Raw genomic sequence first — 27,321 nt, 5'->3', positions numbered from 1 at the left:
TTCTCAATGTGTTTAATGGTCATACGATTGTTCGGGTATTTTTTCCCCTCCACGATGGTTTCTCCATATTGTAAATTCATGACGGCTGTTTATTGGGCATCTACTGTGTTCCAAGTTTTATGCTAGATGCTTAACATTAAACAACTTTATAAAGTAGGTAGTATTCCCCTCAGTATATGATGTGAAAGCTGAGGTTAAGTGAGATGTAGGAACTGTGTAAAGTTGCGGGGCATGAGAATCCAAAATCTGGATATTGCTTTGTAAAATATTTGCACATTTGAAAGGGGATAGAAAGGACATGTCTCCCTTTTCCTCCCAAAATGCATACCAAGTATACTTTGCTAAAAGGATACACAAAGGAGTCCCCTGGGATCTCAGGAGTCTGTTGGGATTCCCCTTTGTGCTCTCAAAATGTCAGTTCTGACATAAAAGGAATTTTCAGGAAACGGTAGAAGTATATCATAGTGCTCTGTCCAGGGCAAAACTAACCAGTTCAGCATCTAGGAAATGTATTCCTGTTCAGGCTTTCAAGGATGGGTCTTTATCAGTGACAGTCTAGTGCAGTGGTAGAATCTTGTGGTCAGAAGACTTTGACTCTAGTTCTGACTTGCTAATTAAGTAGTGATAGATTTTTTGGTAACTACTCAAGACTCTTATTTCCTTCATCTATAAAACAGAAAAAATGACAAGGTACACATACCTCAAGAGGTTGTTCTGAGAATCCACTGAGGTAAAGGTTTGTTCATATACCGTCCTATTTATCTCAAGTTATTTATTTACTGTCTGTTTTTCCTCTCTATTACGTAAATTCTATGCTATCAAGAAACCAGTCTATATATTTCACCACTATATCTCCAGGGTGTGGAACACTGCCTGGCAAACAGCAAATGCTCAAAAAATAGTTGCAGAATGAACTGTGTGCATTTTAAAGCATTAAAAAATGTTGATATTAGTATTATTGTTAAGAACTTTTAAAGATATACAAAATGGATTTTTTTGTTAGGTACTAACTTTTCATAAACATTAATACTATTAGCCAGCAAGTGAATTTAGGCAGCCAGCCTAAGTTCAAATGATGATCCTGTTCCAATTTTTTGATGTTTCCCTAGAAATTATTACCAGGTTTTTTTCCCCCAAATGGTATCTGATATTAGCATTTAAATCACATGAAATGAAAATGGTGAGGCTTCATTTCTTGTTACTAATTTTTGTAACCTCCAAGAAGGTTTCTTAGTTTTGCTGATTATTCTGCAACTTCCAGGTTCTCTCCAGATGTGAAGAAAATTGCTTACTTGGTTGAGATGCTTGTACTTACTTGATGAAGTACTTGATTCCATCTGCTGTGTAAGCTTCCTCCCACCCATAAGGTAAACCTAGAGTGAAAGGAAACCAAAAATATATTTAATAAGATGATAAAGATAACTTTATTTCCTGGACACAAACCTCCCTCATCTTTACAATTAGTTGAGCACATTTCTTGTACAAAATAATTTTCTAGAAAGGGGGAATTAAGACAATTCAGATGAGCTTTCATACTCAGCATCTTTAGAACACAATAAATAAGTCTTGAGCAGTTAACAATCTGCTTTAGTTGCAATAACTGGATTATGACTTGTCATTTACATGTGGTGAGCATTTTTGTCAGCAGGATTCAAGCAAAAATTTGTGTTGCAGTGGATGGTTTTTGCCTGAAGGCAGAAGGATGGACAAGATGGCCTCTGCTTGTCTATTCTGGCTCTAAGTTCCTTTAATTGGCTCCCTTTACATTCTTTCACTCAGCTCCACAGGGAATCAGACATGAGTGCCAGATCAGCAGGGGTTTGAAAGTAGCTTTTGGATAAGACAAAATTCCTTATTAAGTTTGAAAGTTTAGCAAAGTGATTTACAATGGATTGTGGCATTTTACTTTGTTAATTAAGAATTTTGTGCACTAAACATAAACGGCCAAACAATTTGCTAAACTTAGCTTCCATTTCTGTAATGGGATTGAGAATAGTTAGCTATAAAGAGATGTGGATTGACGTAAGCAAGCAATATTTGGCCATATTTCTGTAAATGAGTACATTTTGGCCCTCATCATACCAAGAGAACAGCCCCAAGTTGAGGCAGCCACATTCTCCTACATTCTGATTTGGGGTGGTACGTTTCTAGAACACAGTGGTTTCCACCCCTCTGTTCCATCCAAGTACTGCTAAGGATTTTAATCCAATTTTTGGATGAGTTCTTTGACACTGGCTTACCACGACTCAGGTAACCTACCTCTTTGGAAAGTAACAGAGCTTTAACAACAAATCATTGACTTCCTTTCCCCAAGTCTCAGCAAGGGGCAGAGCAAAAGTGCAGGAATGGTAACTATTTTTGTTTGTTTGCTTTTAGAGGCAGGGTTTCTCTCTGTTGCCCAGGCAAGAGTGCAGTAGCACAATTATAGCTCACTGCAACTCTGAACTCCTGGGCTCAAGTGATTCTCCCTCCTCAGCCTCCCAAGTAGCTGGAACTATAGGTACGTGCCACCATTCCCGACTAATTTTTTTTAAATTTTTTTGTAGAGACCAGATCTCACTATGTTGCTCAAGCTGACTCAAACTCCTGGCCTCAAGTGATCCTCCCACTTTGGCCTCCCAAAGTGCTAGAATTATTGTTGTGAGCCACCGAGCTTGGCCTAACAGTAACTATATGAATGAAATAAAACCTTACTCTATCGCCATTTGCTTCTTGCGAATAGTCTTTGAGAAGCAACTCTAAGGATGATGTTTTTGTAATTATGAAAAACAAGAAATACACTTTACATTGTGTTTATTTCCAGTCTTTTACCACAAGTCGTACACACCTTGAGCAAAAATTCTGTACCTATTTCCTTTGTATATTAACACAGGCCACCTTGAAGTTTCTATTCTCTCTTAATGAACAAATGTTCCTCTTATAAGTAGAAAATAAGCACTTCCTAGAGCTTGGCTTAAGCAAATGACCGGCTTCCTAAAAGCCTCTAAGTGACTGTCACTATATGTCTCCTCTAGTGTTCACTGCAAGCACATGCTCAGCCAGATGCGCCATGATAAACCACTCTGCTGCACCAGTTCAAGTAGATTTATTTTCTGTCTTCACAATTTCTGCATCTTCTTTTATAGATCACTTCATTCATCACTGACAAGCCCCTCACCTGGAGGGAAGAAACTGATGACTGTACCTAAGAACCCTGCTTTCATAACAAAAATGTTCAGAAATACCAGGATTTCCAATCAATAAGACAAAGGCAGCTAAAAGTTAAGTAGGAAGTTATTCTAATGTGACTACAATTTTTGTCTGCTAAATAATTTGTCTGATCAGTACAATTGTCTCTGTCCTAATTTCTTAAGTTACAGATACGTTCTAAGAAAAATAAAGTGGACACTTTCAAGGCAGTATCTTTTAATCTACAGGATCATGTGAAAATTGACACTAACATTGGATTACCACATCCCCTGTGCCATCACAACAGAATTTCTGCCTTGATTATTTCCTTACAATTATTAAAAAAGAATTATAACTTTATAACAGACTTATAAAGGTACTAATTCATAGGCATTTAAGTCACAATGGTTATTCAATGACTGCAGCCATAAAGATATCCCTGGATATTAAATAATGTATATAACTTATTTTAGAAGATGTTCTCTGAGAAAATAAGTGTTTCTTTTTAGGAGACTGAATAGTTTCTTAGAGTTCATGCAGATTTTATATAATCTGTTATATAAAAGACAGACTTAGAGACTAAAATGATATTAATTAATCTCTCAGTGATAGTTCAGTAATAGAAAACAATCACTGTCCAATTATAAACTAAAAACACAAATAGCCTACCTTATACAAAAATAGGACTTCTGATTTCCACCAGCTTATTGATGAACTCAGTTTTCCATTAGTAAAGTTTCATTTCTTCATAATAAGTGATTTGGATATAACTAACATCATCTAAATACTTTTCAATAATCATTATTGTTTTAAAATTTTCCTACATTTACCATATCTTTATACTTGGAAATATACAATGCTTCTATTTTTTCTTTTCATATTTGTTTTAAAAACGTTATGACAACTATAACAACCTGAAATTGCTTTTGATTAGAAGTATTGTCTTGAACCCTCCCATAACATTATTTCCATCAGTGATCATCTGTTTTGAATCAATAACTTCATAGTGATGACTCCAAAATCTTCATGAGTATCTTGCCAAAGTAAGAGTCTTAAACACATTCAACTTAGAATAGTGGCTGTTACCTAAAACTCAACATATCCGAAACCAAAGCCATTACGTTTCCAGACAAAATAGTTTCCTTTCTAATTTCCCAGTCTATTTATGTATCAAATATTTTCTTTGTCATATCTGGCCCATGTATCATTCATTAAATATTTATTGATCCTTTATTATGTGTTCAGCATTTTGCTAGATGTTCAATATACAATGATAAATAGACATGACCCTTGATCATATGAAGCTTGAAACTGACATAAAGACATTATTAAAAATAGGAATAAGTTCTATGAAAAAAATATGGAATATAATGAAGGTAAGTCATAGTACAGAAAAAGGCTGAACTCCCTAATGCAGAAAGAATTCCTACAAATCGATAATCAGATCAATAACAAACAACAAAATAGGCAAAATGTGAAACATTTAGGGCATGAAACACAAATGAACACGTGAAAATGTTTAACTTCATGCTTAATTAGAGAAATAAAAAGCTATTATGAGATACCATGTTCATCTATCAGATTAGCAAACATTAAAAAGTAGTTTAATTAGATACAGCATTGATGGTGTGAAGAGACAGTCATTCTCATACTGATGGAAGATTAAGTACAACATATTTATGAGGAGAAACTTGTAAATACCTATCTAAAATTTTCAATGCTAATAATAATGAGTTGACATTTATTGAGTGGTTTGATTCTAGACACTGTTGTAAGCACCATACATGTACCAATACACTTAATCCTAACAAAGAATCTATGAGAAGTACAGCTATTATCCCTATTTTAGCAATAGAGAACTGAGGCACAGGAAATTTCAATAACTTTCCCAAGGTCACACAGCTAGCAGGGGAAAGAGACCAGATTCTTCATCACTCGTTGAACGATCTCCATATAGCTTAATCCAGCAATTTTTCTTGTGGAAATGTATCCTATAGATATGTTTTATTGACAAGACTGTTCATTGTAAAAACAAAAAATTGGAAATAATCTAAATAACCATCAATGGGAGCTGATTAAATATACTATAATAACAGAGCCAGATGTATTTGAAAAACATTTGTTAGTGTTACAAAATTGTTACAAACTCAGATAGGTTTAACTTTTAGCATCCAACATGCTGAGCAGAGCAGAAGGAGAGAGGGAGGGGGGGAGGGAGGGAGCGTGGAGGTGTGGGGGGAGATATCTCTAACTCACAATTAATAAGGCTTTGCTAAAGAATATAACATTCATCACATAAATGGAATTTTCACTTGATTTGCAGTCAGAAAATCTGAATCCATATGTAATGTTCTTCAAATGCAAGTTGAATAACCATGGGAAAGTAATAATCTTATGGAATCTGAACTTTCTATATAGATTTGTCATTTATGTAGTAGTGATGACAACAGCTACCATTCTAGCTTAGGGGGTTAGCATGATACTCTTATTAGATAACATGTAACTACACAATGATATACAAAAGGAGACCATTGTTATTAATAGTAATGAAATTAACAGCCCTTTCTTCATTGCTTATGGTTCTGGTGATTTTAGAGTATTTTGGATGCTTAACATAGGAAAGTGTTTATAGGGGAAACCTCCGTTAAGGCATAAGCACATTTTTTTTTTACAATCCTTTCCTCAATACAGTCTCTGTTTTACTCATGATAACATTCAGCAAAAGAATAACAGAAACTAGTGGGACACTCTGACCCTGATCCAGTAGTGTGATGGTAAATATTTTAACAACCAGCTATTGGGGGTGGGGGCAAGCCTTGATTTGCAACATTTGCTCAGTTTCATAGTGTAAAATACTATACTATGCCTATTTCGAGCTACCAATGCGATGTCACTGAATACGGAGATGGGAAGAAATGCATAGTAATACACCATGATATACAATTCTTAGATACAATAGATCTAAATAACCTCAAGAACAAAGACAATTGTAAAATGCAGGAAAATAATTAGGAAGTGGTTAGGTTTTAAAATATTTATTACCATTTCTTTTAATATAATTTTCGGTTTAAATATTTTAATTATTAATAATGACTATGTTTGACAATTGGCTCCCAAAATTCTTGCAAGCCAGTAGAAGCCAGCTCAAACATACTGCTGTGGCTATCCATCTCTTAGCTCCCTGGTCCCGTTACGCACAAAGTTCCAAAAATCAAAGGACAGCAATGCTGTTTTATCCAATAGATGATTACATGAAACGGATAGCAGCTTCCAAAGGTGTAAAGAATTGTTGCCCTAACAATAAACTATGTTTATCAGATGTTTACATGTGCTTTCTACTATTTCTGACATTCTTCTAGGTAGTTTATAAATATTATTAATTCATTGTACCATCACAACAATTTGAGATAGATACTGCTATTAACCTCATTTGCAGAGAGGAAACTGAGGGATAAAGAGGTTTAAATAACTTTTCCATTGTCACACTGCTGATAGTGCAGTCATGATTTGAATGTAAGCATTTGGATGCCAGAGCCTATGCTTTTAAGCACTGTGGTGTTGCTTCTTTTCCCTAACTCCTGTTTGCACTGCCAATAGTCAAGATTAAAACAATCAAATAATACTTTTGCCTAACTCTTTAAAGAACACAAAAAGTAAACTAGATTCCCAATGTCTCAATTTGTGCATTATTATCCAGAGCAATGCTCTTTTAAAAGGAACTGAAATCATTTCTAGGCTTCAACACAAAGCAGTCTATTTTAGAGACATTACATGTTTACAATTGTACAAGTTAATTTGTAGGTCTGAACTGCAGTGCCAATTTAAAAAGAGCTACTAGCTAATTTTCCTATGAAAAAGGGATCTATTATAGTGAGAGATGGTTGCCACCTATAAATAACCAAATAATGCAGTATTTCAACTATTAAAATAATTTCTAAGAAAATAATTGAAAAAATGTACATATTTTCTGAATTGTGATTTAAACATTCCTTAATATTGGCCTTGTAAAAATGCTATGTGTTAACAAACATGATTTTGGATCTGTGACTTGATTGTTTTACCACCTGGTTATATACATCATTGTTGTTTGAGAAAAAAAAAAGCAAATGACATATATACATATATAATTTTACATATTTTGTGCATCCCAAATTCAAAAGTTAAAATGTTAACGTAATTAGATATGAGCTATTTCTAGTTAGAAGTCACTTATCCAGCAATTGAAAAGCTATAATATATTAAAGGAACAACATTGTAAAAAATTTCAAGACGTTATTTGGTGGTTCAGTCTACTTTATGTGTCAGTCACTATTTTTTTTTGCCAACATATACTACACCAATTACCAGTAAAAGAGAAGGGGAAATGCCAACATTCATTTTCTGCATTTATCTTCCCAATAGATGCAAAATTCAGTATTTTTTTTACAGTTGGAGTTCTCTCACTCTCAGTTAAATCGTGGAGTCACTTCCTCGAACTCTGATGTACAGACATTTAAGGGGCCAGTTTAAATGTTTTCTCTTACATTGTTAACTCTGATCCCATGACCCAGACTGAAGATGAGAATGTGGGATTTCCCCAGCAGTTGTTTCTGGGCATTTATATTATATAATGCTGGGGGAATTATCTGGGCTAAGGCACTTTGATTTGTTTTGCTTAAAAGCAGTAATATACAACGGACTTTATTCTGTGCACTAATGAAACTCAGCATAAAACTTGCTGAAGCTTTCCTCACTAGAGTGTGAGATCAGCCTAAAGACAGAGCTGAATAATAGGATGAAATGATCTTCTCATACTCTCTCCTGCCAACAATCTTTGGTTATGATTAGTCATCTAATAAATTTAATCGATGTAGGGAGTAATGATGAATAACACATCTGACTCTCCTCAACCCAACTTCTTACTTTTAAAAGGCTCCCCACCCCATACATCAATTTCTCCAGAAATTCTGAAGTTATATATAATTGTTTTGGATGAAATAATGGATTTTCATGTCACAAATCAAATGAAAATTTGATCCCAATTTTGTTTTACAGTAAAGCATTTTTTTGACATCTACTGTACATCAAGTGCTAAGCTGAACACTTTAAATTTGTTAAGAGATAGTTTTCACCGGTTATCTCATAATAGATTTCATATAAAATAACTGTGTACTTCATTTAAAAAAAAAGCCCTTCAGTACATTCACCCTATCCTCTTGTAGCTGATGACCTTGCTTCTTACCTCACTAAGAACATAGAAGCAGCAGGAAGAGAACTTCTAGATTCCCACCACAACATCCACCAACAATTCACATACTCCGCTTTTCTCTGTGGTCATACCTCATGCAATCCTCCCATCTTACTTACTCAAAACTTCAATCCAACAATTGTCCGCTTTCTTCCCTAACATCTGTGTTCCCTCCCTGTATTGGGTCATTACCATGGGCATAAAAATGAGCTGTAATTATCTTCTATCTTAAAAAAAATTAACGGCAAAACTTTGTCTTGCCCTCACATTTCCTTGCAGCTACTACTCCATTTCTCTGCTCTACTTTATAACTAAACCTTACAAAAACCTTACAAAAATGGATTTGTCTACATTCAATTCCCCTCTTTTCATTCATTCTCTTTTAAATCAACTCTAGTGAGGCTATCATTTGCCCTATGCCACTAATACAGCTCTTGTCACTTTATGTGCAAAGGTCAATTTTCAGTCCTCAGTTTCCTTCACTTATGAGTGTATGTGATGCTGTTGTCACTACCTCCTTGGAACAGTTTATTTGACTGCAAAGACACAGCTTTCTCTACGTTCTCCTCTGTCACTGGCTGTTTCTTCTCTGCTCATTTGCTACTTTCTTCTCATCTCCCCAGTCTCTAAAAGTTGGACTGCTCCAAGGCTTGGTTCAACTCCTCTCTGTCCTTCCTTTCTGTTCTTTTCCTGCTTACACTCATTTGTTAGGTGATCTCATCCAGTTTCTATTTAAATACTATTCATAATGTGACCCAGAATTCTCTATCCCCAGTCTGGACCTCTCTCCTGATTTCCAAACTGGCAAATTCAGGTGCATGCCCTCTTTTCCTCTATTACTGCATCACTTTTAAACTGAAGGTGCCCATTACTAATCTCCGACTCTTCACCCAAACCTCGCCTCTCAGCTCTCCCCATCAGTTTCTATCCTTCCAGTTGCTCAGGCCTAAGACACATCCTTGACCCTTTTCATTCTTTTACACCCCATATGTAATTAACCAGCATATCTTGGCGGCTTTGTCTTCAAATTAGTTATAGAATTTGACCACTTCCCACAACTTTTAGCTTTATTAAATTGGTCCATCCCTTACCTAGATTATTCTGATAGCACTCTAACTGGTATCCCTGCCACAGTCTACTCTCAAACTAGTAGGCAGCATCATTAAAAAAACAAAAAGTCAGATTATGTTCCTTCTACATGACCTGCCTCCCTCATCTCCAACTTCTCTGACTTCATTTCTTAATTCTTTATGTTCAATGTACTGCAGCTGCATTGGTCTCATACTGTTCCTTGAACATAGCAAGTATGTTCCTGCTTCAGGGCCTTTGCACTTGCTAGCCCTTCTGCCTAGAGAGCTGTTCCCTTTGAATGCATTGCTCACTCTGTCATTTCCTTTCAGGGTCTGCTCAGATGTCATTCGATCAGTGATCCCTTCCCTAGTCACTCATAAAAGAGCCAGCTCCCTTCTTCTCCAACCTCTGACACTCATTATCCCCCTCAACCTGGTTTCTTTTCCCTCTCTTTCCTTACTAGGATGCAAATTCCATGAGAGGAGGTCCTGTTCATTCATTGCTTCACTGCCAGTATTCTTGTGGCACATGATATATTCTTAGTTGCTGAATTAAGGAATCAATGTTTACCCAATATCTATATTTATATAAATACCTACTATTTAATAGGATATAAAATTTGGGAGGAAAGTTCTTTAGAAAAAGATGTTGAAAGGGTGTTTAATAAGATAATTGGGCCGGGCACAGTGGCTTATGCCTGTAATCCCAGCATTTTGGGAGGCTGAGGAGGGTGGATCATGAGGTCAGGAGTTTGAGACTAGCCTGACCAATATGGTGAAACCTCGTCTCTACTAAAAACACAAAAATTAGCAAGGCGTGGTGGCACACACCTGTAATCCCAGCTACTCAGGAGGCTGAGGCAGGAGAATTGCTTGAACCCCGGAGGCAGAGGTTGCAGTGAGCTGAGGTCACACCACTACACTCCATCCTGGAGGACACAGCGAGACTCTGTCTCAAATAATAATAAGAAGATAATTGAAAGTGAGGCTGTAAAAGAATATGCTGAAATATTTGAATTATTTTCCCCAAGAGTTGATATTCTTCTTTTCCTTATGGGTTACAGAGATGAAGAGGGGAGGAGCTCTAATTTACTGTGGTATACAAAGATAACATGATGTTTTTAAAGAACTGCTGTTGGCTAGGTGCAGTGGCTCACATTTGTAATCTCAGCACTTTGGGAAGCTGAGACAGGTAGATCACTTGAGTTCAGGAAAAAAAAAATGCAAAAAATTAGCCAAGCATAGTGGCATGCACTTATAGTCCCAGACACTTAGGTGGCTGAGGTGGGAGGATCGCTTGAGCCGGGAGACAGAGGTTGTAGTGAGCCTAGATGGCGCCACAGCACTCCAGCCTGGGTGACAGAGCCAGATCCCTGTCTTAAGGTGGGGGTGGGTGGGGGGACCACTGCTGTTATTACAATAATAAAAATATTAAGGGGCCAGTGGCTGTTGAACATTAATTAATGGAACTATTGGAAAAAAATGCACCTTCTCTTTTCTGTTCTATTCAGGAAAACTGATTTAGTGATTAGAGGTGGTAAAGTTGCTATCCAGCAACCTTGATTTACACTGGTTAAGAGTAATAGCAGCATGTCTGATAGTTCAAAATGGACACTACCATTTGTTTGTAACAGGTTGCCTGAGAGCAACAGGTAGACATACTTGATCTAAGAAAATAGGAACAGCAGCTTGCTAATTAGGTCAAAATGCTAGATTCAAAACTGACAGAGAAATTAGTGTGTCTCAAGGTGATTTCATAAATATCCCTATGGGATGTCATTCACTTTATACTACCATACCATGTTTCTAAGAGTACCCCATACCAGCATACCAGAATTCTAAAAAGACGACATACAAATGGCCAACAGATGTATAAAAGTGATTCACCATGAATAATCATCAGGGAAATGCAAAATAAAATCACAATGAGATATCACTTCACACCTGTTAGAATGGCTATTATCAAAAAGATGAAAGATAAGCATTGGTGAGGATGCAGAGAAAAAAGAATTCTTGTACACTGTTGGTGGGAATGTAAATTAGCACACCCATTTTGGAAAATAGTACGTAGGTTCCTCAAAAACTAAAACTAGAATTACTATATGATCCAGTAATCCCACTTCTGGGCATAAAAAAAAAAAAAGAATCCTTACAGGCTGGATGCGGTGGCTCACACCTGTAATCCCAGTACTTTGGGAGGCCAAGGCGGGCGAATCACCTGAGGTCAGGAGTTCAAGACCAGCCTGGCCAACATGGTGCAACCCTGTCTCTACAAAAATACTAAAAGTAGCTGGGCATGATGGCAGGTGCCTGTAATCCCAGCTACTCGGGAGGCCGAGGTGGGAGAATCGCTTGATAGCGAGTGGTGGACAGTGCAGTGAGCCGAGATCGTGCCATTGCACTCCAGCCTGGGTGACAGAGCGAGACTCCTCAAAACAAACAAACAAACAAACAAACGGGCTATGAAATCTTATAGTTGTGTCCAGTGATAGACTATATTCTAAAAAGAAGGAAGAGAGAGAATACATAAAAGGGATTATAGGAGGCTAAAGTTAGGCACAGTAAAGTTGAGCAGGTAAATTGGGTTTGGAGGTGGTAGACTCAAATCTCCAGACCCCACCTCTCAATCTGATTTGGAATCTCATACAAGCAATCTCTGGTACAATGGATTAAAATCTCCCTCACATTCACCCAGCGTGGTAACTTCCTGAACACTCTCAGCAGTGCCTCTCTCTCCTTACCTGCCCAGACTCTGGATCTGCCAGAAACTTCAACACTTTTTTGACTTTCATTTGTTGAATGTCTACTGTCAGAGACCTGGTATAATGGTACCCAGATTCAGGGCAGTATCTCACACACAGTGGGCACTCAAGAACTATCTGTTCACTGACTGTAGAAATTTGCCTCCCACGAAGACTGATGATTTAGTGAATCTTGCACATATTTGAAATTTTACTGTTGTTATGAGGTCTTTGAACTCACCAGGGGAACTTATAAATATTTGTACAACTGTTATTTGTGGATTTTGACAACAGGGTAAGGAGGATCAATAGATATACAATTTTAGAAATGCTGTCACAGACTAGATGAAATGAAGTCAAGATCATTGCTGTTTCTGACCTTGAATATAAATGAATATACATCATGAAACTCTAAACACCATTGATCCCTAATCATGTAGCATTTGTTGTTACTATCTTTGTCTTTTAAATTAAAAAAAGTTTATCTGAAAATCTATTAACAATCTCGCATTACTTTCAGGTAAAATTTGGAAAAAAATCATAAAAATCCCTGAAGACATTTGCCTTTAAGAGGATGTTTGAAAATTTTAAATGTGTTTTTAAAAAGATTTAAAGAAAAACAATAAAAACACCTTCATAGAGGGTTATTTTTTCAAATAATAGCTCTCATGAAGTTAGATAACTCAATAGTCATTACATTAAAGAGCTATAAACTTAAATAAAAGTGACCCCGATTTTGCTTTTTCTCTTCTGCAAAGAATATCGGTTCTGACTGTATAGTTTATCACTGAAAAAATTTAATCATTTAAATTCATCCATGGATGGATTAACATATGTCAATCCATGTTTTCAATGGTCTTGAAAGACCATTGAAAACATATATCCCCAGAAAGTCACATCTTTGAATGTTCACAACAGTTTATTCATACTAGCTCCAAATTGAAAACAATGGGAAGATCCATCAATTGGTGACTGGATAAACTGTGGCACAACAATACAATGGAATACCACTCAACATTACGCATACAAGGATGAATCTCAAAAGCCCTACACTAAGTGGAAGAAGCTAGAAACTTAATAGTCTATTTATTCCACATTTTAAAAAAGGTAAAACTACAGTGATAGAAAGCAAATCAAGGGCTGCCTGGGACAAGGGATGGTGGGGAATGGATTACAAAGGAGCACATGGAAAGGTTGTGAGGTGATGGAAATATTCTAGGGCATGATGTGGTAGTATAATGTAGCTGTCTACATTTGTCAGAACTCATTGAATTGTACACTTACATTTTACTGTATGTAAATTATATCTCAATTTTAAAAAGTGGGGGAAATATCTTGAACCAGTAGTATGTGCAATCCCATTAAAAAAGCTGCAGTATGAGCAATCCCATTACAAAATGGCTGCAATCTTCCTTTCATCTTTATGCTGTGTCAGTCCCACTTACTGTCATCCACTGAGCTATTCCCTGGAGCACACTATAGACTTCTTTTCCTCTCTGCTTTTTCAGATACTGTTCCTTCTACCTGCAATGCTCATCACTATGGAATATAGAAACCCAATAAGAACTTTGGAATGATTTCAGGGACAACAGTCATGCACCAGAATCTCCTTGTCCAGCTGTTAGCAGGTCTTTGATTTAGGGATTTCTTCAGCTGGGAGATCTACCCAGAAATTCTTTTGATGTAAAATTTGCTTACAATGAAATGTACAAATCTTAAGTGTATATTTACTGAATTTTCACAAATGCTTAAACCTGTGTAACCCAAACCCCAATCATGATATAAAATATTACCACCACCCCAGAAATATCCTGTTCCTGTTTATTTCTACTTCTGTGCCCCAAGAGGCAGCCACTGTTCTGATTTTTTAAAAGGTATAATACTTTTAGCATTTCCATTTAGTTTTACAAAAGTATTTCTATTTCTCTGCTTAGAGATCTTCTCTTTCCATTTATTATGAACATGTTTTCCTTCACTTCATTGCCTGTAGGTATAACAAGCACTTTAAAGTCCTTATTTCAACATCTGGTCTTTTGGAGGTTGGCATCCGTTGACTGTCTTTTCTCTTGAGAATGAGTTATATTTTCCTGTTTTTTATTTTCACACTGAGTAATTTGGGATTGTTTTCTGGAAATTATAAACATTATATTGTAAAAACTCTGGATTCTGTTACACTACTCTGAAGAATGTTAATCTTTTTGTTTTGGCAGGTCATTTAGTTGGTTGGACTCAAGCAGTAAGTTCTATTTGTTAGGCAGCAGCTAAACCTCAGTTCAGTTTCCCTCCCCATTCCCCTTTGCTGGGCTGTTTGCAATGTGCCCTATATTTGTGTAGTTTGGGGTCAGACCCAGAAGCTTGGACAGAGTTTATATGCAGAATTTGGGGGTCTCTGTCTCCAGTGGTCCTCTTTCTGGGATTTCCCCTCTGCCTTTCCAGTTGTTCCAAACTTCATATGCTAGTTCTACAGGCCAGAAAGACTGCAAGTTATCAGTTTTAACACTCTAAGTGTCCTGCTAGGGTTTGGAGTAGAGTGAGGCAAGCACTGTCTACATACAAAATTTAAGGAGTCACCCTCCCTCAGGCTCATGCAAGTGCAGGGTCACTACCTGAGACTGAGCCTCCTTAAGAGGGAGGTGCACCCAGGGTACCTTGTTGCCTTACCCTAGTCCCAGCCCTGGGTCCTACCATCAGTCTAAAAGTAGAACGAACAGGAAACTTATCCTATGTTGGGTCCTTCTTGAAAGTTTTGACGGATCTCCAGAATTTGCCTGGTCATATTCACTTTCCAGAAGCTTAAATTTTTTTTTTTTTTGTATTTTATCCAAGGTTTACAATAAGTTTCTGCAGGATGGTTAGTCTGTCAGGAACTTACTTAGCCTTACTGGAAGTGGAACTCTCAGATGCATAGAATTTTTGAGTGAAAAGAGATCTTAGAAATCCTCTAATTGTCTCATGTTACAAACTGGATACTGACTCCAAAAAATGGGTGGAGAGCTTTGTCATAGAGTCAATTAGAGGAAAAGATAGTAATCTAACTTCTACTTTAGTGATCATTCACTATGCCATTCTACAATAATGCTGAATGAAAAGAGCAGCTTCTCTGCAGAGTGTAAAATGCTGCACTCAGACCTTTCTTTCACACGTAAATAAATTGTACATTAACTTTCAATTATTAATTACCACCTGCTTAACAGTTTAGTATTGGTATAAACTGAATGTTTCTGTCCTCTAAAAATTCTTATGGTGAAGCTCTCACCCCTATTATATGGCTGCATTTGTAGGTGTGGCCTTTAAGGAAGTAATAAGGTTAAATGAGGTCATAAAGAGTAGGGCCTTGATTCCATAAAGTTAGTGTCCTCAGAAGAACAGAGACAAGAGCCACCCCACCCCTCCTCTGTGTGCATGTACAAAGAAGGGTCATGTGCAGTCATCTACAAGCCAAGAGAAGAGACCTCGAATGAAGCCTACCTTGCCACCACCTTGATCTTGGACTTCCAGTCTCCAGAATTGTGAGAAATAAATTTTTGTTGTTTAAGCCTCTCAGGCTGTGATATTTTGTCATGACAGCCTGAGCAAATACAGCAATAAAAATGGATCCAAATTTTGCACACTGTTAAATCAGCTTACTTGACAGAATTACTTCAGTGACTACACTGTAAAGGTAAACTCATATTCTTCTCTAAAAGAGCTTGAACTCAGAAAAATAAAATCTACCAATCAATGCAGTAAAAAATAAATTTGAAGGATAAATGTAGCACTTGAAGCAGACCCGTTGTGAGGCTGGAAGGCAAACAGTGTTTCTAAAACAATTTAATCTCATTGTATTCCCTACTTTATTTTTAAAATGTTTATGTATAACTATTAATAAATATCACAGTCTATTCTGCAAATGCCTTTAAAGGGTCATGCCTTCCAAAACAGCATGTAAACAGGTACCACACAAAAGTAAGGCCTGAACACATATCCTTTATTTGCAGACTAAGCTTTCTGATCTATCATGAACCTCTGCTCATCTTTTCTCGATTTCCACATCTTTCGACCTCACAGCCTGTCTTATCATTTGGACTTCCATCTCATTCTCTCAGGTCCCCATATAATGCTGTTTTCCTATTTCTTCTCATGGTATCATGGGGCCTCACTGCCCCTTTTACCTAAACACCCTTGATAAGATCTTTCCATGGTGACTGGCTTGGGACCTTCTTGTCATATCTTAGGCTGACACAATCTAGCATAGCCTAGATTTATAGCAACCAATGATTATCAAATAAAAGGTATTAATAGAAATTGGGAGGTGTTAAGTACAGTTAGAAGTGTATTATGCATTAGAGTTTCAAGTCATATTTCTCATTTTATGTTATTCTTTTTTTTTTTTTTTTTGGAGACTGAGTCTTGCTTCATCGCCAGGCTGGAGTGCAGTGGTGCAACCTCGGCTCACTGCAATCTCCGCCTCCTGGGTTCACGTGATTCTCCTGCCTTAGCCTCCTGAGTAGCTGGGACTACAGGCGTGGGCCACCACACCCGGCTAATTTTTTGTATTTTTAGTAGAGACGGGGTTTCACCGTGTTAGCCAGGATGGTCTCAATCTCCTGACCTTGTGATCTGCCCGCCTCGGCCTCCCAAAGTGCTGGCATTACAGGCATGAGCCACTGTGCCTGGCCCATCCTATTCTTTTATATTTGTTGTTTTTGTTGTTCATTGCTGCTTGCTGTTGCAGCCAGGTATAGTGCATTATTGTAACGTTAGAACACAATATTTAATTTCTACATTGCAGCTCTTTTATCTCTTCTTTTCGTCTGGCAGCACTTAGTAAAGAAACCAATATAACAAGAAGCTAAGAAATATGAGAATTATCTCTCATTTGACCAGTGATAGTAATTTCTGATTAATTAAGGATAAAAACCTGCTTGCAATTATAAATAGTCCACTTTTATTTCAACACATTGATTTGGTTTGATTGATGCAGTCAATCATTCCAAGTAAGCCAGGCATCAATTCTGCTACCTCTTCCCTTAAATTTTCCCTTTCATTCAATTATCTTAACAAATTACTGGACACACGCACAAAAAAGCTGCTATGTTTAGGGATCCTGATATGAAAAGTACTTTGGCAAGAACTTATCTAACTACTAGGTTAGATCTTGGGGTTCTCTGGGCAAAGCAAGTTTTGAGATTAAAATTTGAGCATACTTTTCTTCTTAAAATTGTGTGTCGGCTTTAACTGATAACAAAAAAGGAGAGGGATAATACATTTACAAGGAATATAAACTCCCATAAATGTGAATAAAACAAAGGAGGAATTAGCAAAATCTCTAAAAGATTTTCTAATTAAAAAATTTAGTTTTCTACTTTTAAGTACACTTTGATTTGAGATAATGTTCTTTAAGGATATATTTTAATGACTGGATAAAATACTTGGAACTCAAAACTTTAAGTATTTATAAAAGAGTGCTTTAAAAGCACTTAAAAGTTTCTTCTTTTACTTTAAGTAATCCCCTTATAATTTTAATATTTTAATCTGCTTTGGAAGTCATACATTAACACACACAGACACATATCTCAATATGTAAGTTGACAATCTAAACTTTTGAGTGCTTCTTGTTATAATTTTTATAAATTCAAACTAGATGGAATTTAAATGGACTGCTTTCTATTAATTATAAAATTAACTGTATGGAGTAAAATCTGAATTCATTTTTAAATATAGCCATATCTGATATAAAGTAAACATAAAATGTTCCAACTCAACCTTTTGCTTTTGCCAGTGTAGACCACATTCCTTCATTTATCTGTGCATTTGTACAATATAGACTCCATTCCTTCATTTATTTCTGCTTAGAGTTACTCTTTCTTTTCATCTGCCTTGTGAGCTTCTGCTCATCAATCTAGAATCAGCTTAGATGATACTTCCTCTGTGCATACTCTCCTAATTTCTTTGTCCGACTTCATCTTCCCCTCCTCTATTGTACTTCTGTGGTTTGTACCAGTTTCTATCACAGCACTTAACACTCTACTGTGGAAACCATGATTGTGGACAAGGACTGTATTTTATCCATCTTTGTGTCATTTTCTGGTACACAGCTCAGGCTTTGGTGCATAATAAATGTTTAACAACGGTTTGTTGAGGATTTACATCCCAAGAAGTAAGACATCTTCAACATTTTTTAAAAAGTAATATTGTCTGGAGGGATTTAGAAAAAAATGTGGCATATTAGTTATGAATGGTTTCGGGTAAAAATTACAGATAACCCAAGTAGCTGGGAAAACAGATAGGTATTTATTTTTAAGGAGCCTAAAGGTTGCTATACAATACCATGAAGGTTTCAGGTTTTTTCATCTTTCTACTCTAGTATCCTTTGGGTGTAAGTGGCTCATCCCTACACATTTCGTCTTGGGGGGGCAAAAAAGCCTCCAATGCTATAGGCAACACATTCGTATTGAAGGCAGGAAGGAAAAAGAGGTGGTCCCAGCTCCATCTGTCCTTATCCACTAATTAAAAGTTTCCCCAAGCAGAAGTTTCTAAGCAGACTTTACTTTATATCTCATTGACCAGAACTGGGGTGGGTGGCCACTCTGTGAGGCAGGCTACCCCTGAGATGGCAACTGTCTGACTTTACAGTTTCTAATGCAACAAGCTGGCTAGGACAAAACACCAAGTTTGCCATAGATTACAAAAACAAAAACAAAAAGACAACAGAAGAGTGGATTAAGGTTAATTAAGATATTAAGGTTATCAGGTTTGTTGAAATGAGTATGTCAGAGACCCTGGGGATTCTAGGGTATCAGTGCAATTTGGTAAATAGTTAATAATTCACACTGAGATATTTTCTCAAGATTGTGGTTGCTTATAATGACATAATGAGATGTTTCAATCTTGCATCTCATCTCTCTCTCTGTGTGTTTTTCAATTATGACCGTTTTCCTTTATCTCCCATTCACCCCAACCTCACTTTGGTTCCATCACTGCCATTCAAAATTTCTCAAATATTAAATGTTTCATTCTCTATAAATGCTTTCTTGATTTTAAAATATTTTTTCTCATTTCTCTGAGCTATTAGCTCATTGTACCATTCATGAAATACTTAATATCTTAAACTTTGCATTACAGTAGTTTGCACAACTCTTTTACTCCTCTCTTCCCACAGACTGCAAGCTCTTTGAGGGTACTGAATCTTCCTCAGTCATACTAGGTTCTGAAAAATTATTTTCTGAATTGAATATTTAATTCATTTCATTTGCTTAGTGTTAGAAGGAAGGAAATGGGAGGAAAAACCAGCATGTATAAACACAGGGCCACTGCTAGCCTATGTTTACGTTGCAAAAACTAGAAGAAAAAAATTCCATCATGTGTTGAAAATGGCACTCCTTCTGTGTGCAAGGGCTAGAAAATAGTGCCTCCTTTGAGCTGATGCAACTCTGAGGGCATGGAACTTGTAGGGCTAATGTTCTTTCTATGCAAATTACTTAAAAAAAAAAAACACTCTTTCTTCTAGGAAACACAGTCCTGTACCAGAGCATGCCGTTGGGTGAACACAGCAAGGGCTGGATTTCAGTCTCCAATGTACTCCCTTAACCTCTGCTTATTGCACAAAATGCTCAATGCTCTGCAGCAGCCATTTAGAAAAGATTTCAGAAGTTCCATTTTTACCCAATATATCTACAAGTGTTTTGTGATTTCTCCAGGCTCTGTTTGTAATGATGGTAAACTTGGAGCTTCATGTTTTTGAATGGGTCTAATTGTCCAAGATACTTGCTCACAATTGAGCCAAAATTTGTCTTCCTATTTTTCCTGTCTGATGACCTAAGACTTCTGATGCTAGATATAATAATCATGTCTCAAAGCAGTGTACATATCTCTGGCAGGAAGCTGCCTCCTAAGCAATGCATAATAGAATGGAACGTAATTATTTATAGGTAGGTACTACCAACACTGTATTTGGTTATCCAACATCTGTGTGAACGTGATGTGGGCTCACTTGCCATCCCATATGGCTCACTGACAATTTGACTATTAAATATGGAATTTTAATTTGAAAACATTATTGATAAAAAACAAATGTTTGCAGCTAAATGTATAGACAATAAAGAATGACATTTAAAAGGTAGCAGTATTAAAAATCACTCTCTCATGTCCTCTAAGCATCTTGGGAAACGCTTGAAATTAAGTTTAAAGCAGATTTCAGAAAATAAGGGAAGAACACCTTTAACTTACCATATTTTCTACTTGAGAAGTACACTTTAGTAAACTCAACTGTGGCTATATGTTAACAATAAAAGTGGGATTATAATGATTTTACGTGATGTGTCATCAAATACATTTTAAAACGTTTTCTGTATAATTAAAGCAAAGAAATACAAAGGCTAGCTATAGAAACACAATATACATATGGTTAGAAAATTCAAAATATCCGAAGACTCATTTTTTTGTTTGAGGTATTTAAGTATTGGAAGCATGAAAGAAAAGGAATTAACTAATATTGTAAGATTTCATTTATTCAATTATAACTTATTAATACATTTTGGTAAAGAACATAAACTGAGTTAATCTGTATTAGATACAGTAGAAGATTTACTGTCAAAGTGTCATATACTTATGGATATATTTTTATTTTATATACTTATATATTTTATTTTAAATCAAAACATATAAATATATATTCATTTGCCAGTCTTTATTAGGCCAAAGTCTTGTCTTTGTTGACTGACTTCTGATTACGGTTCTGTATTGTTCTTCTAGTTCTAGGGTTCTTGTATTGTTCAGAAATCATACTAAAAATATATCAGCTATCATTTCCAGGTGGGGTTTCTTTAAAGTGGATTGAGAATTAAGAATGGTTATAAAATAATCCAAGGGCAGAATCCTTCTAGACTTCTGTAATTTTCTCCCAATCTTTCACAGATGACTCCTTTACAATCCATCAATAGTATTAACTCGCCATTATCAGATCTCTCTAAAGCATTGTACTCCATTTTTGTAGAAAGGACTTTTTCTTTTCATATTCATATAACTAATTTATAATAAGCACAAATGGCACCAATCTTTCTGAAAATAAAAATGATATATATTTTAACGGGTAGCAGTTTAAGTCCATGGTAGTACGGGGAAGAGGCTTCTTAGGCACAAGCCGACATTGCCCATGGGCATCGATGTGCTTTATAGAGGGAATGGATGAGTTGGCTAATCTGGCAAGTGGGTTAAAAACAGAGATCTGTTAGGAGATATACCTAATGTAAATGACGAGTTAATCGGTGCAGCACACCAACATGGCACATGTATACATATGTAACGAACCTGCACGTTGCGCACATGTACCCTAGAACTTAAAGTATAATTAAAAAATACATACATACAGTTAATACAGCTCCCACTTTTTGGAGAAAGTGGTTCTAAAAAATACTAATGGTGATGGAGTCTTTTATAATTTATTGAGAAAATTTTAAAAAATTACTATCAGGACAGATACTTAACTACTGAAAAGCATATCTATTTAAAGCCATTTTTCTTGGTTTCTATAATACCACATTTGCCTAATTTTCCTTCTATCTTTCTGAACACTCCTTTTTAGCCCAGTTTCTTCTTTCAATAGACCTCTAAAGGTTCCTAGTGTTAAGTCTTGGATCCTCTTTATTTCCCTACATGTACTTTCCTCCTAGGTGATCTCACCATTTTCATAGCTTTAAAAACCATATATATGCTAAAGATTCTTAAATTTACTTCTCCAGCCCAGCCCTTTCTTTTGCCTCCAGACTGGTATAGACAACTTGCCAATAACATCTTGACTTAAATGTTTCACAGACAACTTATACTTAATTTTTTCCAAAGTTAAGTTTTAATTTATTTCTCAAAAGCTGATCCTGTCTGCAATCCTCCTCGTTATAATAAGTAAATCTGTTCTGGCCTCCTTTCATTTCTCTGAGTAGGCAGCTCTTTGCTTCAGTCTGGAATGCTTTCTCCTTAACTCATTAGATGGTTGGCTCCTACTCATCTTTCAAATCTTAACTTAAATCTTACTATGAAGACAGACTTTTCTTGTCCTCCCTCCATTTCTATCAGAGCAACATGTTCACTACAGTCACAGCACTTTGTCAGTTTGAAATTACATATATATTGATTTTCCTGTTTATTGTTTGCTTTTCCAACTTAAATCATAAGCTCTATAAAGGTAGGGATCGTGTCTGTTTCATCTATCTTTGCATACTATGGGCCTAGCAAAATGCTGACATATCATAGGTCCTCAAAAATGTTTGCTGAATAAATGAGTAGTGTTTTAGTTTTGCTCTTTAGAACACTTACCACTATTTGTAATTACATCAGTAAGCTTTTAAAAAAATGTCCAGTTATTCCCTAAAAAGCATATGTTCTAGGAAGATCGTGTCTGTTTTATTCCTCATTCAATACAGTGTCTGACACATAGGTATTCAATCAATATCTGTTGGTGAAAGGAAGGGAGTAGAAGTGATGATACAACTGAGGGAGAGAAAAGAACCTAAAGGAGACTGTTTTACACTAATGCTCTGAGACTATGGCAACAATTCAAATAAATGCTAAAAACATTCTGTCCATCATTCAGTTGTTTTGCCCACATAATGTAAACATCTGTACCTTTAGAAATAGCTAGATCAGTTTTTCACTTGTAAAGCAGATGTTCAAAGTTATTTTAGATACAGCTGAAATTAGTTTTTTTTTCGATTAGTGCAGCAAATTTGAGTAGACTTATGTTTCTTAAAGATACGTAACTTTAAATGAGAGCTGTGCTATTTAGTCAAAGTCAGGGTGTTGGGAAGGCTTGATCATGTGATGTGTATTCAGTCAAATGACCTGGAATTGATCCAATTTTCTAACAGTAACATTATGGTACAATGGTTGCCAAAGACCTTTGGTCATCATCAAAATCTGAATGGGCTACAGAGAAAAAATTTTACAACTAATCTTTTACACTATTGGCTGAGAGAAGAGGAGAGGCTGAAATCTGTCATATCACTTGACATGTAATAGAAATGGGCGGCTGAAATCTGTCATATCACTTGACATGTAATAGAAATGGACAGCTGTTCTCTTTCCATAGCTTGAATACCCATTACAAAATGAGATCATATGGTAGACTGTAATAGCAGGAAAGACTCTTCTAAGAGACAATAGATTAAAAAAATTGCTTAGTAAAATGTCAGAGTCACAGTTTTTGCCTACCAAGAATTTCAAGATTACATCAGACACACATAAGAAATTCATGTACACACAAAAGCATATTATTATTTTTAAAAAAACTTGAGTAAATCTTTAAATATTTACCTCCTGAGAAATTTCCTTCTAGAAAGATTCTTAATTATGCTTATCTTATTAACTCATCTGCAGTATTATAGCACTATGTACTTGTTTTTCATTAATGAAAGGTTTCATTAAAAACTTTACAAAGATAGGGCCTCTATGTAGCTGACTCATTTTATTATTAGTGGTAGGTGTGCAGAGAAGGGATACATTGTTTTTCTACAGGAAATACTACAGAGATTTGAAATCTAGGTCACATAACAGAGCCCTGCTATAACAGAAGAGCACAAAGGCCCAATGTTTTTTTGGCTTCCACTCAAATAAGATAATCATGTTTAAACAAAACTTAACAATTGCCTGCTTTGCAATTGCATTTGACAGTTATAACTGTCATATAATTATCCTTTTTGATCTCTTCACAGTCTTAACATATTACAGTTATATACAAGGAAGTTTACATTCAGTGTGTACTAAGGGTAACCACTAGACAGAAAGCCAGATACTAAAATTTGTGCTTCTGTGAAATATTTAATCTGGAAATCCCAAAACTGTTTTAAATACGAATTAAGTGTCTGTAGCATCATTGGGCAGTAGTAGAGTTAAAATGGGGAAACTTGGCATGTCACACGGCAAGTCAGCAACTAAATAGAAGAGATGCCTGGTACATTCTAAAAGATTTGCTTGCCTTTGTGGTTTTCTGAATGTGATATTATGGTAAATATATATCTATGTGTTGTGATTTAGGCACTAATGGTATTCAACACAAACACCAAAAACATATTTCGATGATAAAACATTTAAATTACATTCCCAAATGCAAACATGCTCCATAGCAATAATTTGAGTATATTTATCAGATCTTTGGGAAGTGGCAATATTTCCTTTGAGTATTAAAAATATATGTTCATAAATGTGTATGTTTCATTAAGCTTTTCAGTTCTTGAGACATAAGTAGCTCAGATATTTCAGTTAAAATAGAAGCAATCAAATAAGGCACCACTCCCTAGAGTTTGTCTTTACACCTATACTGGGTTACCAAGTCTTAAACCAAACTACGACCTCCTTCAACAATTCAGAAAAGAATTGGAAGGTAAAGTCTTACTCTGTCATTTCCAACCATGGTTAAACCTAGAACATAAATCATGTCTGATTAGTCAAATTTAGTTCAGCTTTGAATCCTGAATTGTACATTTGAAAAATAACCCTAGATGCTGGAGGATGACATCTCTGTATTATAACAAATGTCCCTATTATTCAGATCTGCATTCCTTTGCACTTGCCTTAAAATTTAAGTTTCAGATTCATTACTGGAAGAGTTTTGCTGAGGAATTATTACTTTAAACTGTGATTGGGTTACAGATTAAAATATGCCAGTAAACATTTTGCAGTAATTGTATCACTGCATTTTATTAAAGAAAAAAACAAAGGTTTACTCCAAAGAATAAAAAAGAGGGTATAGTTAAAAATTTAGAAAATACATGAACAAAATCTGCGCTTCTATTTGGGAAGGAGTAAATAATTACACGCTCTTTAGAAGAAAACTTAAGATGAGCTAAGGCAAGTTGTTACACAAATGCAACCACCCTCTTAGTCAACCCTGAACAAATGAAAACATACCAAGAACTATAAGATTGATTAGATTAGAAACATGCAAGCTTTTTCTCTAAATCTACAGAAAGCCATATTCTATACTGATATATTTTTCTTATCTTTGGATTAAAAAAAGAGCTAGGTGGTTTTAGAACTATGATCATGTGTTGCACTTATATTTTTTTAAAGAGTCAACGTGCTTCCTAAGGAAGTCTTTGGAGGTTGATTTACTGCAAGGTACTTAGAAAAACCTACAGTGGTCTGTTTCCTTAAGTTAATGTCAATTCGCCATTTACTTAAGCAATAAAACAATAGCATTTTACGTTTTAATAACTCTCCAAACCAAAGTACATCAATACACTTCACAGAACCTTATCGGCACCTTATCAATAAAGACAGATCCATTTTTGAATAACAACTTACATTACAATATTAGGACAGTGCAAAAACATTTTCAATAAAGGATATGGTTAACAAAAAACTTGCTCACAAAGAAAGGATATTATATGTACTTCAATTATTTTTTTCTGAGCTCCAACTCAGGAGAGTAATTGCAAGAGTACCAAAACATCTGAAATCAAGGGTGGGTCTGGGAAATATAAGAACTGTGATTGTCATACCCAAACGGCCCATTGTGTTCAATAGGAAGAACTTAGGGCTTCTTTTTGTTTTCAATCAGGAAGCTAAGAGGGAAGGTATTCTGTCTTTTATGACCATGTTCTGCCTTGATGCTGCTTGACCAATGACTTTAACCGAAAGGCTAACAAGATGATCTTCCTTCCTACCCCTTTATTAAAGATACTTTAATGTTAAGCCTTTTCTGAAATAAACAAAAGAAACTGTTTTCCATAGGAATCTTGATTACTTAAATAGTTAACAGTTAGCCTAGATTTAGAAACTTTTCTGTCATCATAGTCTGCACATAGCACACACAGTTGTAATGTTGTGCCCTAAGGGACATATTACTGTTAACAGCCCATCCAGTCATTTGATTATCACTGTATGGTAAATGGCTTTCTAGGATAATAACTGTGATACAGACAATCACATGCTTTACTTAGTTTATTATCCTGTTTTCTTTTAGAACAGATCCAGGCCATATTTGACTTAAATGTGAGGGCATACTGCAATGCAACTTTAAGGCCATTATAGACAAGTATAATTCTCAATTGGGTTCCTCAGTTTCTCATATTAGTTTAGCTTCCAGGAGTAAGGTTGGCTTCCAACCTAGATTATATTTGTAGACAATATTTGCAAATAAATAAAAATGACAGAACTACAGGACATCAAGAGAATGACAGATAAAATGATAAAAGAGGTAAGAAGCCATCCAAGTGAGTGCCAGTTAAGGGAAAAAACAGAATAAATAAGACTGGAAAGGTGGAAAGAGTATAGGATCAACTCTGTTTTGGATACTGGATACTAGAATGAGTAAGATCATACAAAATCAGCTGTTCTTCCATTTCATAGGCAAGGAAAGTGAGGTACAGAGAAGTTAAGAAAGTTGCAAAGATTATGTTGCTTGTAGGAGGCAGAGGTAGGATTTGAACACGGGTAATATCGTTCTTAAGCCCATGCTTTTAGCCAGTATATGCTTCTTCTTTCATTATGCAAAAAACAAACAACACCAAAAAAACCCAAACCCAAACAAACAACACACAAAAGTGTTAGCAAGTTAGAAAAGGACTAAAAGTAATTAGGCCAAAATGTAAATGACGATTGCCTCTCCGTGGTGGGTTATGAGCAATTTTTCCAGCTTATTCATTCTTTTCAGGTCTTTTCAAAATAACAAAAATAAAGTTTAACACTTTTTTTTTATGTCAGCAGAAAATAAAATAAAAATATTGCTGGCCTAACTAACATTTTCCCTCTTACGATAGCACTTCTCAATTTAGAAAAACTATGCATACAGTTAAACCACACTTCGATGACAGCTATCAGAGCACATCTCACTAGAAAGTCACAGAAATCTGGGCATAAGCAGGAATTTGTCCAAATTAAGTAACTTTTAACATATGTTACAGGATCAGTATAGATGCAGTGGAATTTCCCATACCTTTTTTCTTTTAATTCATTTTTATTGTATGTATTTGAAGTGTACAACATGATGTTTTGGTATACAAATACATGGTGAAATAATTACTACAAGTAAGCAAATTAATATAGCCATCACCTTCTATAGCTACCTCATGTGTGTGTGTGTGTGTGTGTGCGCATGCGTGTGTGTGTGGTAAGAGCACCTAAAATCTACTCTCCTAGCAAA

The 27,321-nt window shown here is 35.8% G+C and overlaps 1 protein-coding gene across 1 annotated transcript in view; it reads right to left on the bottom strand.

Moving 5' to 3' along the window:
• The window catches only part of STXBP4 (syntaxin binding protein 4), a 191,439-nt gene that overhangs the window by 16,058 nt on the left and 148,060 nt on the right, over positions 1 to 27,321 (bottom strand). Inside the window, exon 17 of the mRNA XM_030828589.1 lies at positions 1,316 to 1,373. Within this exon, the coding sequence (XP_030684449.1) occupies positions 1,316 to 1,373 (58 nt within the window). The remainder of the gene's footprint in view (positions 1 to 1,315; positions 1,374 to 27,321) is intronic.

Source organism: Nomascus leucogenys, chromosome 14, assembly GCF_006542625.1.
Source record: "Nomascus leucogenys isolate Asia chromosome 14, Asia_NLE_v1, whole genome shotgun sequence".
Classification (NCBI taxonomy): domain Eukaryota; kingdom Metazoa; phylum Chordata; class Mammalia; order Primates; family Hylobatidae; genus Nomascus; species Nomascus leucogenys.
Note: the sequence above shows the minus strand (reverse complement) of the source record. Positions and strands in the feature narration are given on the sequence as shown.